Source organism: Primulina tabacum, chromosome 15 (assembly GCF_025594145.1).
Source record: "Primulina tabacum isolate GXHZ01 chromosome 15, ASM2559414v2, whole genome shotgun sequence".
Classification (NCBI taxonomy): domain Eukaryota; kingdom Viridiplantae; phylum Streptophyta; class Magnoliopsida; order Lamiales; family Gesneriaceae; genus Primulina; species Primulina tabacum.
In genome coordinates, this window is record NC_134564.1 from 27,844,631 (window position 1) to 27,859,433 (window position 14,803).

General features: G+C 33.8%; 2 protein-coding genes across 3 annotated transcripts; one reads left to right on the top strand and one right to left on the bottom strand.

Annotated features, from left to right (window-relative positions):
• The first annotated feature begins 2,593 nt into the window (after positions 1-2,593).
• LOC142527989 (beta-amylase 3, chloroplastic) lies at positions 2,594-6,491 on the top strand. Its single transcript, XM_075633020.1, has 4 exons — positions 2,594-3,201; positions 3,722-3,932; positions 5,067-5,177; positions 5,267-6,491. The coding sequence occupies exons 1-4, from the start codon at positions 2,675-2,677 to the stop codon at positions 6,056-6,058; spliced, it is 1,641 nt and encodes a 546-aa protein (XP_075489135.1). The 5' UTR covers positions 2,594-2,674; the 3' UTR covers positions 6,059-6,491.
• Positions 6,492-11,068: 4,577 nt separating this feature from the next.
• Positions 11,069-13,851, bottom strand: LOC142527998 (uncharacterized). Of its 2 annotated transcripts, none has more exons than XM_075633029.1 (3): positions 13,486-13,851; positions 13,306-13,419; positions 11,069-11,670 (listed from the first exon to the last, which is right to left on the bottom strand). In XM_075633029.1, exons 1-2 carry the CDS (start codon positions 13,551-13,553, stop codon positions 13,311-13,313), a joined length of 177 nt encoding a protein of 58 aa, XP_075489144.1. In that variant the 5' UTR covers positions 13,554-13,851; the 3' UTR covers positions 11,069-11,670; positions 13,306-13,310. The 2 variants fall into 2 exon arrangements, with proteins under 2 accessions (XP_075489144.1, XP_075489143.1); XM_075633028.1 differs by having other exon boundaries at positions 11,069-11,684; positions 13,486-13,848.
• Between the last annotated feature and the right edge of the window lie 952 nt (positions 13,852-14,803).

The window sequence follows — 14,803 nt, forward strand, 5'->3', positions numbered from 1 at the left end:
GATATAAATCAAATTAATTATACAAAAATTACGAAAAACTATTTGTTAAATATAAATTAAATTAATTATACAAAAATTACGAAAAACTATTTGACATTATAAATCGGCATCAATCAATGTTCAAATATCTAATTTGTTAAAAAATATTCTCAAAAATTTCTATTTATCTGATTAAAAAAAAGGGACATAAGCAAACAATGCATTCTTATAACAGCACAAATGCACTACGCGTAGAGATATTCGTTCTTGTTGTACAACTCACACGGATAAAGCCAAATAAGATGGAATATAATTATTAATTATGTTTTATGTACTAAAACATATTTTATTTTTATTATTTTAAAAAAATAGAAATAGAACTCGACAAATGAATCATCACTAGAAGGAATATATAAAACTATAACGATAAAAATAATTGTGTTCATGGTAATAATTTCCACAACCTATACAGACAGCCTTCATGATTTTCCGAAATCAATATATTTATTTTTATATTCCGGGAAATAATTTTCAAAACATCCCCAAATCATCAAATTCATATCATAAAAAAATCCCATTTCTTTAGTAAAATAAAAAAAAATAAACTGTGTGTGGTTAAGAAATTTAAAATGAAGATAGTATTTAAAACATATGATTTAAACCCACCAAATCCTTCTATCAAAACGTAGCCTAAAGAAATTCATTCGCATGGTATCAAGAATAAAAATTAAATTCATAATTAATTAATAGGGCTGATTACATTATCATACCCCTGTGAAAATTTTAGAAAGTAGATAACCCACCTAATAAAGAAATATTAATAGGTTGATATATCTTTTATTTTTTTAAAAAAAAAATCCAGCACATTTAATCCTCTTATTAAAAAAACTCAAGCACATTTATCATAATGTACAAAAGGTTTTTCAATTTTTTTTATAAGGGATACTCATTCAATTTGTCAATACTTAATAATTGTTGATTTTATTGAGTTGTGAAAAATTGAAAATGGATCAAGACATGGCTGCTTTACGGATCATCGTGATCTAAAGTGTTGAGCATGTGGATTTTTGGTGTCCTCAGGGTCAAAAAAGAGCGACACAACCATCTTTTACCTACCCATCATGTTTTATACAAATTCAAGCAAAATCATCTGTAAAACAAAGAAAGGAAAACAACTTTGCAAGGACAAACTTTTCAAGACATACAATACATAAAGATTCGAATTCAGCTTAAAATGCGATCATAAATACATTCGAGGATTTATATATAGGCAAAAAATTGTGTGAGATGGTCTCACGGGTCGTATTTTATGTAACAGGTCTTTTATTTGGGTCATCCATGAAAAAATATTATTTTTTATGCTAAGAGTATTATTTTTTATTGTGAATATCGGTAGAGTTGACTCATCTCACAGATAAAGATTCGTGAGACCGTCTCACAAGAGACCTACTCCAAAAAAATTTCTACCCCAAACTCAAAGAAAGTTCGAATTTTGATCCAAGAATGAAGTAGGACTACAAAGCTCACAAGCCAACTCGGCTAATAGAGCAATTCTAGTTCTAACCATGTCTAACATGGACAGGTGACAACCCCGTGAATTAAGGACTCATGCCTAATCACATGTGCATGTATAATCAATCAAAAGAAACGGCAAGAAAATGAAATCATCAGACTATTTCACAGCCACGTATCCCAGTTTTAGTAAGGATGCTTTATTCCTTCTTATCCTAAACCAAAATATAAAGCAAAAATTCAATAAAACAAGATTTTTCTCACCCACAAGAATTCGGTGTCTTCTTCGCCGACAAAGACTTGCGAGAAACAATCAAAAGTTGTGGGACTTGGCTGAGTCATAACAAAAGAAATCCACACAAAGATGATCAAATGGGCGGGGCTGGCTGGCTGGCTGACATTCCAATGAATTATATTCACCCCTTTCGGTGGATTAGATAGATTATACTGAAAATTGAAAGAAAAAAATAACCAACATGTTCCACAGTAAGTTTACGTGTTTATATTTATTAAACCTGACACATGAAACCAAGATCCGATGATATCAACTTGTCACTGTAAATGCACAAAATTCTTGTAAATATTACCGCAGTAATCTCACCTCAGATGTGAAAAAATTCGTATGTTATGTGAAATCTCTATTCAAGACAAAACAGTTTTGCTTCCCTAACGCAATAATCACCCACTTTGATCCAAACACAAACGAAATAAATGGAACGGACACGGGTAAACTGATTCAAGAATATTCATACACGATGGATCAACAACTCTTACTGGTGGTAACTTGTGTGTAGGACGGATGCACACAATGAAATGACATAAACGATATATGATGCCAGTTTCCGAAGACACTCGACGTCGGTCACCGCCAAATACTTCTCTGAATTTTCAAAACCGTGTCTGTTTTCAAATGCACTTAGGCACACGCTCTTTCTGATAAAAGATTCTTCCCCCTGGTAAGATTTTTTTTAGAAAAAAAAAAGAAACAAGAAGAAGCCTAAGAGCGTTCAAAAAAGACTTTGAAAAGGTACAGCGACTTGTTTTGGTTTCTAGCACTTTTCCATTTGAAACTAGAGCCCACCACAGTTGTCTTAGCCAAGAACCTAGAGAACAGATTATCTTCATAAATAACCCCACCTGCCTTCATCCATTATTCCTACATTTCTTGATTTTCAAACAAAGCATGGCTTTAACACTTCGTTCTGCAACTTATTTTATCAATCTAAATGATAACAGGAATTCTAAAACTCCGAATGATTTCACTAGCGTGGTTGGCTTCCCTCAAATGAAGCCATCTCTCCAGCTGCGGGCGAAGAAATCGACAAGAGAAGCTCAAATTTCACCGGTGGAAAGAACATCCTCGTTTTCAGAAGGTGATCAAAGAGAAAAACTACATGGAATGGCAGGTCCTCACAGCCATAATGGTCCAAGGGTACCTGTTTTCGTGATGCTGCCGCTCGATACTGTGTCTGTTGGGGGAAATTTGAACAAACCGAGGGCGATGTTCGCGAGTTTAATGGCTCTGAAGAGTGCCGGAGTCGATGGAGTAATGGTTGACGCTTGGTGGGGATTGGTGGAGAAAGATGGGCCTATGAAATACAATTGGGAAGGCTATGCGGAGCTTATAAATATGGTAGGAAAGCTCGGCTTGAAGCTTCAAGTTGTCATGTCTTTTCATCAGTGTGGAGGAAATGTTGGAGACTCTTGCAGGTAAAATTATCACACAGTAGTTGTCTCTCCTACTTAACTGGCCAAAAGATAACTCTAGATTTGTCAATGCTAACGAGATAAAAAGACATTCGATCAATCTCTAGTTTTATCATTTAGTTCTCGTCCGAAGCAAGATTTTTTAGCGTTAAATTCTAATGATATCTAGTTTTTTTTTGCTTCAAATAGAATAACTATTCACAAGATGCTAGAGTTCCTTGACCACATAACTCAATCACAAGATGGTAGCGTTCATCCAACTAGACTCTTTCAGATGTCTTAATTAAAACTTGATATTAACATCTGATATAGTACAACTATAATTTCTTGCACTTCTGTCATATACATGTATTTTGCTGGTTAACTGATAGTTGTTGAGACCGATGCTGTTCTTATTGTCATATATGTTGCCAGATGTAGATGTAGAAATAACTCACAATGAGAAACTCAAACTTTCTGCTGCCATTTTGTACTGAAAAATCAAGGAGAAATTTACACAAATTACCATTCTTCTAATTTGCAGCATTCCTCTACCCCCATGGGTTCTTGAAGAAATTAGCAAGAATCCTAATCTTGTCTACACTGATAGATCAGGTCGACGCAACCCTGAGTATATATCCTTGGGTTGCGACTCACTACCGGTTCTTAGAGGAAGGACACCAATTCAGGTCTATTCTGACTATATGCGAAGTTTCAGAGAAAGATTCAAGGACTACCTGGGAGAAGTTATTTCGGTACGACTTCTATTTTCTAACATAGCTTTAACTTTTACCATATTGATACAGATTTGAATTTGTGGCTTCTATTTTCTAACATAGCTTTAACTTTTACCATATTGATACAATTTGAATTTGTAAGCTTTCTTTAACAGCATGAGCTTCTAGGCAACCCATGCATTAGCACCATCACCATCTTAAATCGAAGTATTTTCTAAATTTAGCACTGAAATGAGAACCAACAAAAATAAAGACCCAAACAAAAGAACAGAACAGGGAGAATAAATATGAGTAACTTCAATTCCATGTTTCTTAATATATTTCAATATAACGCATATCCAACCATATTCAAGCAGAGAAGATTTAAAAGTTGGTAGCAATTTTGTACAGTAAATAATGATAAAATGTGGAATTTGTGCATCATGACTAGAAGTGAAACTGAAATCAAGATCAAGGAAATCATCATCGATTATCCTTGTTATCGTATTTGGAAATAATAAAGCACAGGAATTATAGATTACACCATCAAATAATATAATAACAAACCAATTAATTTACTCTTTGAATCAAGATAAGTTTTGAGCAATCTAGCCGATTAATGCAACTTCATAGTTTTATATACGAACAAGCTTTTCAATTCTCTAAATTCGTTCTATTCTAGCTTGACTCGAATGGCCAAGTTATATTTAAAATTAGAATCATCATTAAGAGGAGAAGTCGAATGGCCAAGTTATATTTAAAATTAGAATCATCATTAAGAGGAGAAGCAAACAAGGTGGAAACAGTTAAAGATCAATGATGGAAAGGATTATGACATCATTCGAATATACATTTACGTTCAATTCTAGATAATCCTGGTTTTTGATATGCTACCTTTAGGGTGTACCCTAATCCTGTATCCAATAGTCCATAACTCAACACATTGGTATACTGATGTTGCTAGTGCTAATGTGACAAAACATAAGTAATTAGATAAACTGTAATGACAGGACTCTTAGAATAGCTTGAAGTCTACCGATAATCCCATTGTTGGACCACTTCAGCAATGCAAAATATCTCACATATAAGACCCATAATATACTCCTTTCATTTTCTGACGGACAAGAATAATATATATCATGTCAAAATTCATTTTTTTTTATTGTAATGCAGGAGGTACAAGTGGGCATGGGACCATGTGGAGAGCTAAGATATCCATCTTATCCAGAAAGCAACGGTACCTGGAGATTCCCAGGAATTGGGGAATTCCAATGCTATGACATGGTAACTCACATAAGTGTAAATTAAAAAAATAATAGATTCTTCTTGCTTATGCAACAGCTTATTTTATTTTCTTTCCGTGAAACAAACAGTACATGAAAGCTTCATTAGCAGCAACAGCAAAGGCTGTTGGGAAAGATGACTGGGGACAAGGAGGGCCTCATGATGCAGGCCAATATAACCAGTTCCCAGAAGACACTGGATTTTTCCGAAGTGATGGTACATGGAAAAGTGAATATGGGCAATTTTTCTTAAAATGGTATTCTGGAAAGCTACTTGAGCATGGGGAGAAAATTCTTACAGCAGCAGAAGTTATATTTAAAGGAACTGGAGTCAAACTGTCGGGAAAAGTAGCTGGAATTCATTGGCATTACAAAACAAGATCACATGCAGCAGAACTAACAGCAGGATACTACAACACCAGAAATACAGATGGTTACCTACCAGTAGCAAGAATGATGGGTAAACATGGGGTTGTGCTCAACTTTACTTGTATGGAAATGAGAGATGGAGAACAGCCAGGGGAAGCTAGCTGCTCACCAGAAGGTCTAGTTAGACAAGTAAAGGCAGCAATCAAAACAGCTAGGACAGAACTTGCTGGAGAAAATGCACTAGAAAGGTATGATATGGGAGCTTACTCGCAAGTTGTGGCAACAAGTATACCAGACTCGGGACAGGGACTGAGTGCATTTACATATTTACGAATGAACAAGCATTTATTTGAGGCAGAAAACTGGAGAAATTTCGTTGAATTTGTAAAATGCATGTCAGCAGGTGCCCGTAAAACACGACTTCCTGAGAGTGATACCATTGGAACAGACCTGTATGTTGGATTTATCAAACAGAACAAAGAGAGAGAGATAAAAGAAGGTGTCCTAGTGTAAAGAATACACGTCCAGGTCTACAAATGAATGCTCCATTCTAATTACATAAAAAGAATATGATGGAGCCACGAAGAAGTATTGAATACAAGACATAATACCAAAATCTACTCATGTTCTTTGCTCCAAAGCCAAAGATTCTGAAAATAAATGAAAGGTGATATCTTCAGGGTAGAAAGAAAGAGAAGTCTACATGAGGATATGCCCCACTCTGGTAAGGAGCTTAGAACATTTACTATCAGCAATTTCCAAGTCAGCCAGAAATTCAGTAACACAGTCACATATCTGATGCAAGGATCAAATACTTATATTATTTTCCTGTAAAAATCTTCTTTAATACTTTTCGGGCATATTGGTTGGCATACAACATATCATAGTTTCAATTTTTCTTTTTGTAATAACGATAATTTTTTATATACTTGTGATCCTTGTGCTACGACTGTATAATCTCTTTGCATTCAGATGTCATATAAAAGGCCAACACACATACAGCTTTGATGTTACATCAGTAGTTTCAGAAAGAGCTAGCAGCGGTGGAAACATAAATAAGTAAAAAAGTAATCATGAGATTGCACCAGGAAAAATACAAGTCATACCACATAATAGATATCCTAACAAGGCTCAACCCAATCATAAAATTGCAAATATAAATTTTCTTCTGTAATTCACAATGCATATATCCATATATCATACCCTCAGAGGCAACATAAAGAACCTAGGAACGGAAAACATATGCCATAATGGCACTTTCCGTCACTCCAGTATATGATTCAGCATCAATATAACTGTTTTAGTGCTAAAATGACAATACCCATAGTTTAAAAATAGAGGAAAAATCTAGTGCATAGAAGTGGCGAAGAGTTGGGAATTTGTCAAAGGCTATCATTAGCAGACATTAATTCATGGTTAGATGCGATGCACCAATTTAGTAGATATTTGACAATCTTATCAATGAAGATCTAATTTAAAATCATTTGCATACTATCGCATTAGTTAAAACAAATGACACCAACTTCGGCATTGATGGTTCCTAAAGCCATGAAATATGCATCAATAACTTAGTCCCCAGCCCCCTTGGACACTTCAAAGAAAGAGGAGAGAGGGGGGGGGTGATGGATGTCAAGTCAAATGATGCATATCAAGGTCTTTGCAGTCCATTTTCATACAGGAAATCAAAATGAAAGATGCTAACGCTATTCATAAAAGGCTGCAATGTTTAAAGTGGCTACATTAGCATTCAGAATTTTTGATCAAGTAGAAGTTCAAAAGCTATATACTGCATTATGGCGCTTCGTTGCATAACAGAGAGAAATAACAAGAGAGGAAGAGCTACAATGAGAAATCATGCAAGTATCAAACACGAATGGCGCTTTGAGGAAAAGTAACTTAAGTTCTTCTGTCGTACTGGAGTTTCTTTTATGTTGTATAAATGATATTAACTTACGCATGGGTACAAGTTGTACAGTCTTATAGAGAACAGTTCAACCTCAAAACGACACAAGAATGTAACTGATTATAACAACAGAGAATGTAGATATATATTTTATCCAACTGAATTTTACTACTGCACAAATTTAGTATAGCTTAACAGCATGAAATTTATAGGCGATAGAGAAATAGATGGATGCATGCTTTCCTATAGGCATCACAGAAGAATCTTTGATCCAATCCTTAGTAATTTCAGTTGCTAATTATTTAATGTTGCTTATTGGCAACTGCAAATGAATAAAAAAATAAATTTAAAATTTTCAAGATTATCAAGATCCAAAGTTAAAACCTCTAATTGTAACGAGCTTGAATGATGAACACTCTACGAATGGATGGTAACAAACTCTCTCTCTCCTTTCCCTCCCTCACAATAAGCTTAATCGAATCCCTTAAATATCTTTTTATGGTTGTTTCATGAAAAGACTAACACTTAAGAATCTCATACAAATGAATCTCATCTATTTGTGCACAATAGAAAATCCAATTATTCCTCCCTCACATCACCAAAACGCTTGCTAGCAACATGGCTTCTACAGTTTCCTACATTGCTTTGTTAGAGTAGAATGTAAATACAAATCTACAAATATACTGTAGGCTAAGAGCTTTTATTCATTCTTTGTAAAATAATATATATTTTAATATAATTTATATCATTTTGACAAAAGTTTTATCTATTATTAATGCAAGCGACGTAGGTAAAGATATTCAATATGTTATAGTATATTTAAAGATGACATCGTACATTTGATATTTGTCAAGAAACACGATTTTATTACTGTATATTTAAAATGCGTTTCTAGTCAATTGAGCCGCCTAAAAGAAGGAAGGTCGTTCGAACTTGAGACTAGCATATGTGAAGATTTGTACCACGTTTCATTTATATGAACATAGAAATGTTCAAGCATACAAATAGGTGCTATAGGATAAATTAATCAAACTACCCTTACTCGGACTTTCCAAATGGTTATCATTTCTCGAGTGGAGAAGTCTTATTATGGTTGAACATCATTAGTCCTTATACTTGATACAACACTGAGCCTTTATTTCTTAGTCATGTGCTTTGACTCGTTTACTGACTTTGTGAAGGTTATCAAGTGGCGAGATTGGGTACGTAACGACACATATAGTTGGGGATTCACCACTCGTCTGTAGACGTTTATATCATATGTGATCAAAAGATATAATATTGCATGGAGTCTCTGGCCAGAGCAAGATGTGTTCTACATGAAGAGCTAACTACGCTTAAAATCCAGATTAATATGAGTCATACCCAAACGTGATTCGTTGGAGGTATAAAAACCCTATGCATGGTTTTAGATTTTAATGATTCATACGAGCGTCCAAGGTTTTGTATGACAAATTTTTTCTTAGGTGCGAGACACACGTATCCCAACATGCTTCTCTCTTATAGAAATATAATATATCTTATTCTTCCTTCATTGTGAGATTTCTTTTTTGATCATGCCTAGGAAGGATTGAATACCTCAAAATCTTGTGTCACAAAACAATTGTTATCTTAAACAATCAATTAGGTTTTTTCACCAACTATCGATATTTTGTTAGGTGGGTAATTAGAATTTAAGGGCACCATATGTTGATCTGAAAATGCAAACTAATAAATGCTTCTTATGAACTGAAACAAAAAATATCCCAGCATATCATGTTTGGAATGCTGGAACACTACATATAACAGTCAAAAGCTACATAGTTCCTATTGTATTCAAAAATCCGAATCCATGGACACCTAACAAGGGCTCTACACAATAGGTTCCTCAAGTAACAACTTTGCATCCATCCTTATTTTGCTTAAATAGTTAAATTAAATCGAGAGAATTACATCAAATAACCTTATAAACTTCATCAAACTCTTCCAAAAAATTGATGTGAGACAGAGCTACTATAATTCTTATACGACCACAACATAAATTACAGAGTATAAATTGATGTATAGGAAATAGTGAATCAAAGAACGATGTCTCACGATTACAGTGACTCAAAGCTGCAAGAACTACAATAATCTGAGTGAGACATCCAGTCAAGGATCAAATCCTTTACAAGAAGAAAGTCACTCCCTCTCCTTTCCCTAGCACAAAACTAGCCAAAAAACACAATATGCTATAATGTCTTTCTTATAACAACTCTAGCCTAATATATTTGTTCCTCTTTCCCCTCACTCAAGCTACGGATTAAAGAATGGTCGTGATTTTCTAGGCCTAATATACTTGGGCCCATAAATTCCTACTTTTGAGACTGTCATGTCAACAGAATCATGCTCAAAAAGGCGGAAAAAAAAAGATTCACACATATAATATAAAAAATCAAAATTAATCTACACCTGGCACAAAAGTGAAGTCCAGAAGGGTGAAGAATAATTACTGTCGTTATATAATGGTAAAATAATTTATTCTCATAAAAAATCTTTCACTGTCATTGTGTTTTCTAATTTATTCTCATCAAGTATAATGTGCCCCCACATATGCAAAATAATCTATCTAATCAAGCAAGAAAGTCATCTGTTAATAAGAGGGATACAAAATCAACTGATTAACTAGACAAATACTCACTCCTCTAGTCCACTTCTAACCCACTAGCTATGCTTGCACTCATACACATCCAAAACAAAAATTTATTCATTATTAAATGCTTTACATTTTTACTCTATCCAATTCCCCATCTTTTTCAAAACAAATATGCATAGTGTCACAATAAAATTTCTTTTCAAAATGTAGATATTTCTTTAAATGGAAAAAAAGGATTCATGCTATATGTCCTGCTTCCAATTGATATTCAACTTACAATAAGTTACATAAACCTGATAATTTTAAAATACAAATCATCACTAGTACAACAATTAATAAAACATAAAAAAGCATAATTTGGGAATAACTCCTCCAACATAGAAAGTGAAAAAATTTCATGCTTGCAGTTGTACATTATTTAGTCCAAAAATAGGGTTGTAACCCTTTCATTTTATGTGTTTGACTTTTAGCTGATCTGGCATATGCTAGCTAAAGTATTGTAGATATAATAATGGCAATACCACAAGGGATTCAATAAGAATATGAGTGATGAATTTGAGTCAAAATAAACTTAAGATTCTCTTGGTCATATTCCTAGTATATATTTGGTATCATAATTGTGAAAAATCCACAATTGTTGTCAATGTTTCTAGACCCAGATTCCAGACCAAATTCAAAATTTAATTATCATGTTATATCTATAGCCGACATTGTTTTTATCAAGAAGGAAATTTCAATGATGATAAATTCTACGATTGATGAGGACACAAAAAAAATAGTAGGTTCGAAAACGGTAAGGAAACAAATGGTAGATAGATTGATTCAAAACTTTGCAAAAATTCGACCACTTAAGGAAAAGTGAGTTGATCAATTCTATTTAAAACAAGTGCAGAAATATAAATGCAAAAGGTCAATGGTACATGGATTTTTATAGAGGTTCGAAGTCACTTTTACTTCTTTTTTCTGTTTCGAGAAAGTTTCACTAGAAACACTAAAGAAACAATAGTTTGTAGAACTCAATGGTGTTACATATCAGTTTCCAAAGTTGAATAGCCATACATCAGTTCAAAGCACTGAATAGTTTCTCACATCAATTTATACAAATAAATACCTTACAAGAGCTGTGTAATGGCACTAAATAACCATTACAACAAAGTATTATGAAGTGAAAGATATTCTAATCTACACAGTTCTTAAGAGTGCTAAATTCTTGATGGCTTCATCAAATAAATGTAGCTCGAGTAGTCTTCAAAATTTTCAATGCTCTGACTTCTATAGTCTGTAGACAAGACTTCCTGATTTATGATTTTCATAAATGATTTCAACACTTGGCCATATATGGAATCCAATGTAGCTTTGACCTCTTGGAGTAATGCGACATTTCCCAAAATGGTAACTATCATTCCAACAGGCAACTTAGCATTCAATGCATTGCACAATAAATACAGTATCAACTTTGTCTGATATTTTTTTAGGTTACTGTTGGACAACAACCCCAAGATCAAGCTTTGACGTCCCTTATATGGTACAAAACTTGATCTTCAAAATCTTCTTATTTTCGGTCTTCCAAGTTCTTCAACACAACCAACCAGAAAGTCCTTGCAGTAGCTAGACGTAGACGTCTACAATAGATGCATCCAGTAAGACTAGTGTTAAAGTCTTGGTATAGAATTCTTTAACTTCCGGAAAACAAGATGCAATAGACGTAGTCCAACTCCTAAGTCTTTAAACCGCATATGATTTACTCATCATCCAAACTTATGCAATTTATTTTCTAACACAGTGTGCAAGCACCTTTAATAGAAATGGTGCAGAATTCAAATTGGTCATGATTGATGGAGCATTTCTTTCTTATAAATTATAATTCAGTAGGAATTGGTTAGCAGGAATTTTAAGTGATAAGTAAGAACGTTTGTTATTTTTATACCAGTAGGATGGCTGGCAGTAGCATGTTTGTAATATTATTCAAAATATACTATTTTTGGAACATTCATATATTTTAATTTTATTTTGCAAAATTAAACAGAGTATTTCAAACAACGCCGTAAAAATGCCACTCGCCACAAAACCGACAGTAAAAAAAGCAAATCTCCCACTTGCTTCCCAAAAACCTGACAACATAGATTCCGATTGAATCAAAAATAAGAAGTGCACCATCAATATTTGACAATTTCCATTCTCTATTCTTTTATATAAATTTAATGCACCAACTATGAGGAATACTGACTTTATGCTTGCTGCAAGAGGTCAATGTCTCTATACCATGAATATGGAATCATATCACAAGTCGCTAACATTTTGTGTTTGATGGAAATTGTGTCAATCACAAATGGGCCACAGAACTCATTAACACTGCAATTTTTGCTGATAGTGGCGGCACTCACATGTCCCTAGTAGACTATACTTGAACACTTGCAGAAGTAACAGCTCTCATTGATGGTACTAGTTCATTTGATGCACTCTAGATCATTTTTCAATGGGATTCTGTCACCAAGTCGATGAGTTAGAGTTTGGTAGATACTAATATTGTATTCTTTTGCTGCCGGTATGCTTTCATCTAGATTGGTTGTGATTGAGAGCTTCAGCTAGGGAACAGAGAGACCTCATTCCCTTTTTTCTTCTAGCCACAAGTTTCACTTTTGCTACCATTTCACACATTAATCTAAAGCAACCGTAAAATTCTTGACATTTAAGGGAAAAAAATGAAAAAAAAGTTGAAGATAAGACACCACTTGTGACTTACAGAACATTTCATGTTGGACTGGTTTGTCGCACTTCATACGCTCTTAAAAAAAGATCGTACACGATGAATTTCACTACCAACTAGATCACATTGGGTGTTGCACCGATAAACATTGACCCAAGTTAGTCAAGAAATTCGTGATGCAGCATATAAACCCATGCACACCTCTCCCACAATCTAATTTCTGGTATGAGATATTACACGAGGCATGTAAGGGATGGTGCACACCTTTGTTGGACTATAATTTGAATAAATGCAAACATCCAAGAATTTCTTCATTTTTCTTGGAAATATTTGATCTTGTAGGCTACTGCCTTGGCTTTACTTGTGGTAAAAGTTCGATAAAGTACTTTCATAATAAGTTAAAGCCATAGTAAGGGTATTCTGAAAATAGAGAATTCGATAACAATCATTTCCACACATAATATAAAAAAAAAATTATTAAACATAAAGCTCAAAGAGCGGAATTGGTATTAGAGAATTGTAAACTCATCCATTACATGATTTACGAGTGCTGCGACGGAGGTTTGGGATCAGAATTTGAGCGGCGGAGGCTTTCAATCAATTCAGCAAGCTCCTTGCGGGCGGACTCTCTGCCGAACATAAATCCATACCTGAAATAAACGGATTAGAATTAATCAACAGGAAATATTTAAGAAGATTTGAGAGAGAATAAGTACCAGGTAGACACAGCAGAGAAGACACCGGCAATACCTACTGTCTGCAGCAAAGTGAAGCTTTTCTGCATTTTCCAAGTTTCAAAGAAAAAGGAAAGTTTGAAAGAAAAAGGAGAAAATTTACTTTTTTCTTCTAGGATCCCTCAAATTAAATCCAATTTATTTTTTTCATCTTGTCATTTCTCACAACTTTTGCATCGAAAACATTTTGAAATTCCATATAAATTTCGCCCAGAATTTGAAAAACACATTGACTGTACACATTGGTAAACTATAAAATGTTTTGAACACTTTTTATTTGAAAATCGAAGGGAGAAAATAAGTTAAAAATAGCTACTTTAGAACTAGTTTTCTGGAAAATTTTCAAAAACAAATCTTCATTATTTTGAATTTTTTGGGGCTTTCCACTTGAGATCTTGTTATATATCTACACACGATGATTTCTGGATAAGATATAATATAAAAATACCAACACCTTTCGAGACCCAATTTCTGAAAAAGGTAGTGGATTAAATTATACACAATCTATATTAAATTATATAATATATAATATAATTTATATTATTATATAAATATATTATTTATTTTATTATTATTATTCAAATCCACTCATTAAATTTTGATTAAATAACTCAAAAAATTTGGGTTGTCACAATTAGTATTGATATAGAGATGTTCAAAACGTATAGATGAGTACTCGTAAGATGAATTCATCTTGCTCGAACTTTCCAAATGACCACCATTTTTGAGTGATGAAGACTATGGTTGTGGTCATACACCATTAACCCTCACCAACTCCATGAGGGTTATCAAGTGGTGATATTAGATGTAGTTACAACACATACATTATGCAGAGCATTGTAGTACGGTACTCATTACTTGGCTACAAGAGTGAACATCATCTGTGATCTAATCAAATTATAGTGCATGAAATCTTTGGACAAAGAAGATATGTGCTTTAGGGGAAAAAAAGGTCTCCAAGTTGCACATATGATGCAGCTATGAATACTCAAAGATACTTCACATGGTTATTTAATTCACACGCAACCCTCAATGTACCAAGTATTGCATATTTGATTGGGATATATGTGATAAAGGGACTATAATGTATGTTAAACATAACTTATTGGTTCTTGTAGGAACTATCAGTTATACCTAAGGAATCATGGGACGATGGTATTAGACGCTCTTATCATGATTCGATGAGTGCAGTCAGAAGTGATTCTGGCATTTTTATAATTAATGAGGTGATGCATAGAATGTGGCTTATTAGTGTAATCCCGAATAAGAGACAAGCATTATCCTGAATCACGAGGAGTTG

Excerpts from the sequence above, each read along its gene's own strand:
- LOC142527989 (XM_075633020.1), top strand. The coding sequence starts at position 2,675 with ATGGCTTTAACACTTCGTTCTGCAACTTATTTTATCAATCTAAATGAT. Across the intron at positions 3,202-3,721 it reads AATGTTGGAGACTCTTGCAG|CATTCCTCTACCCCCATGGG; the intron begins GTAAAATTATCA and ends TCTAATTTGCAG. Across the intron at positions 3,933-5,066 it reads ACCTGGGAGAAGTTATTTCG|GAGGTACAAGTGGGCATGGG; the intron begins GTACGACTTCTA and ends ATTGTAATGCAG.
- LOC142527998 (XM_075633029.1), bottom strand. The coding sequence starts at position 13,553 with ATGCAGAAAAGCTTCACTTTGCTGCAGACAGTAGGTATTGCCGGTGTC. Across the intron at positions 13,420-13,485 it reads TTCTCTGCTGTGTCTACCTG|GTATGGATTTATGTTCGGCA; the intron begins GTACTTATTCTC and ends CGTTTATTTCAG.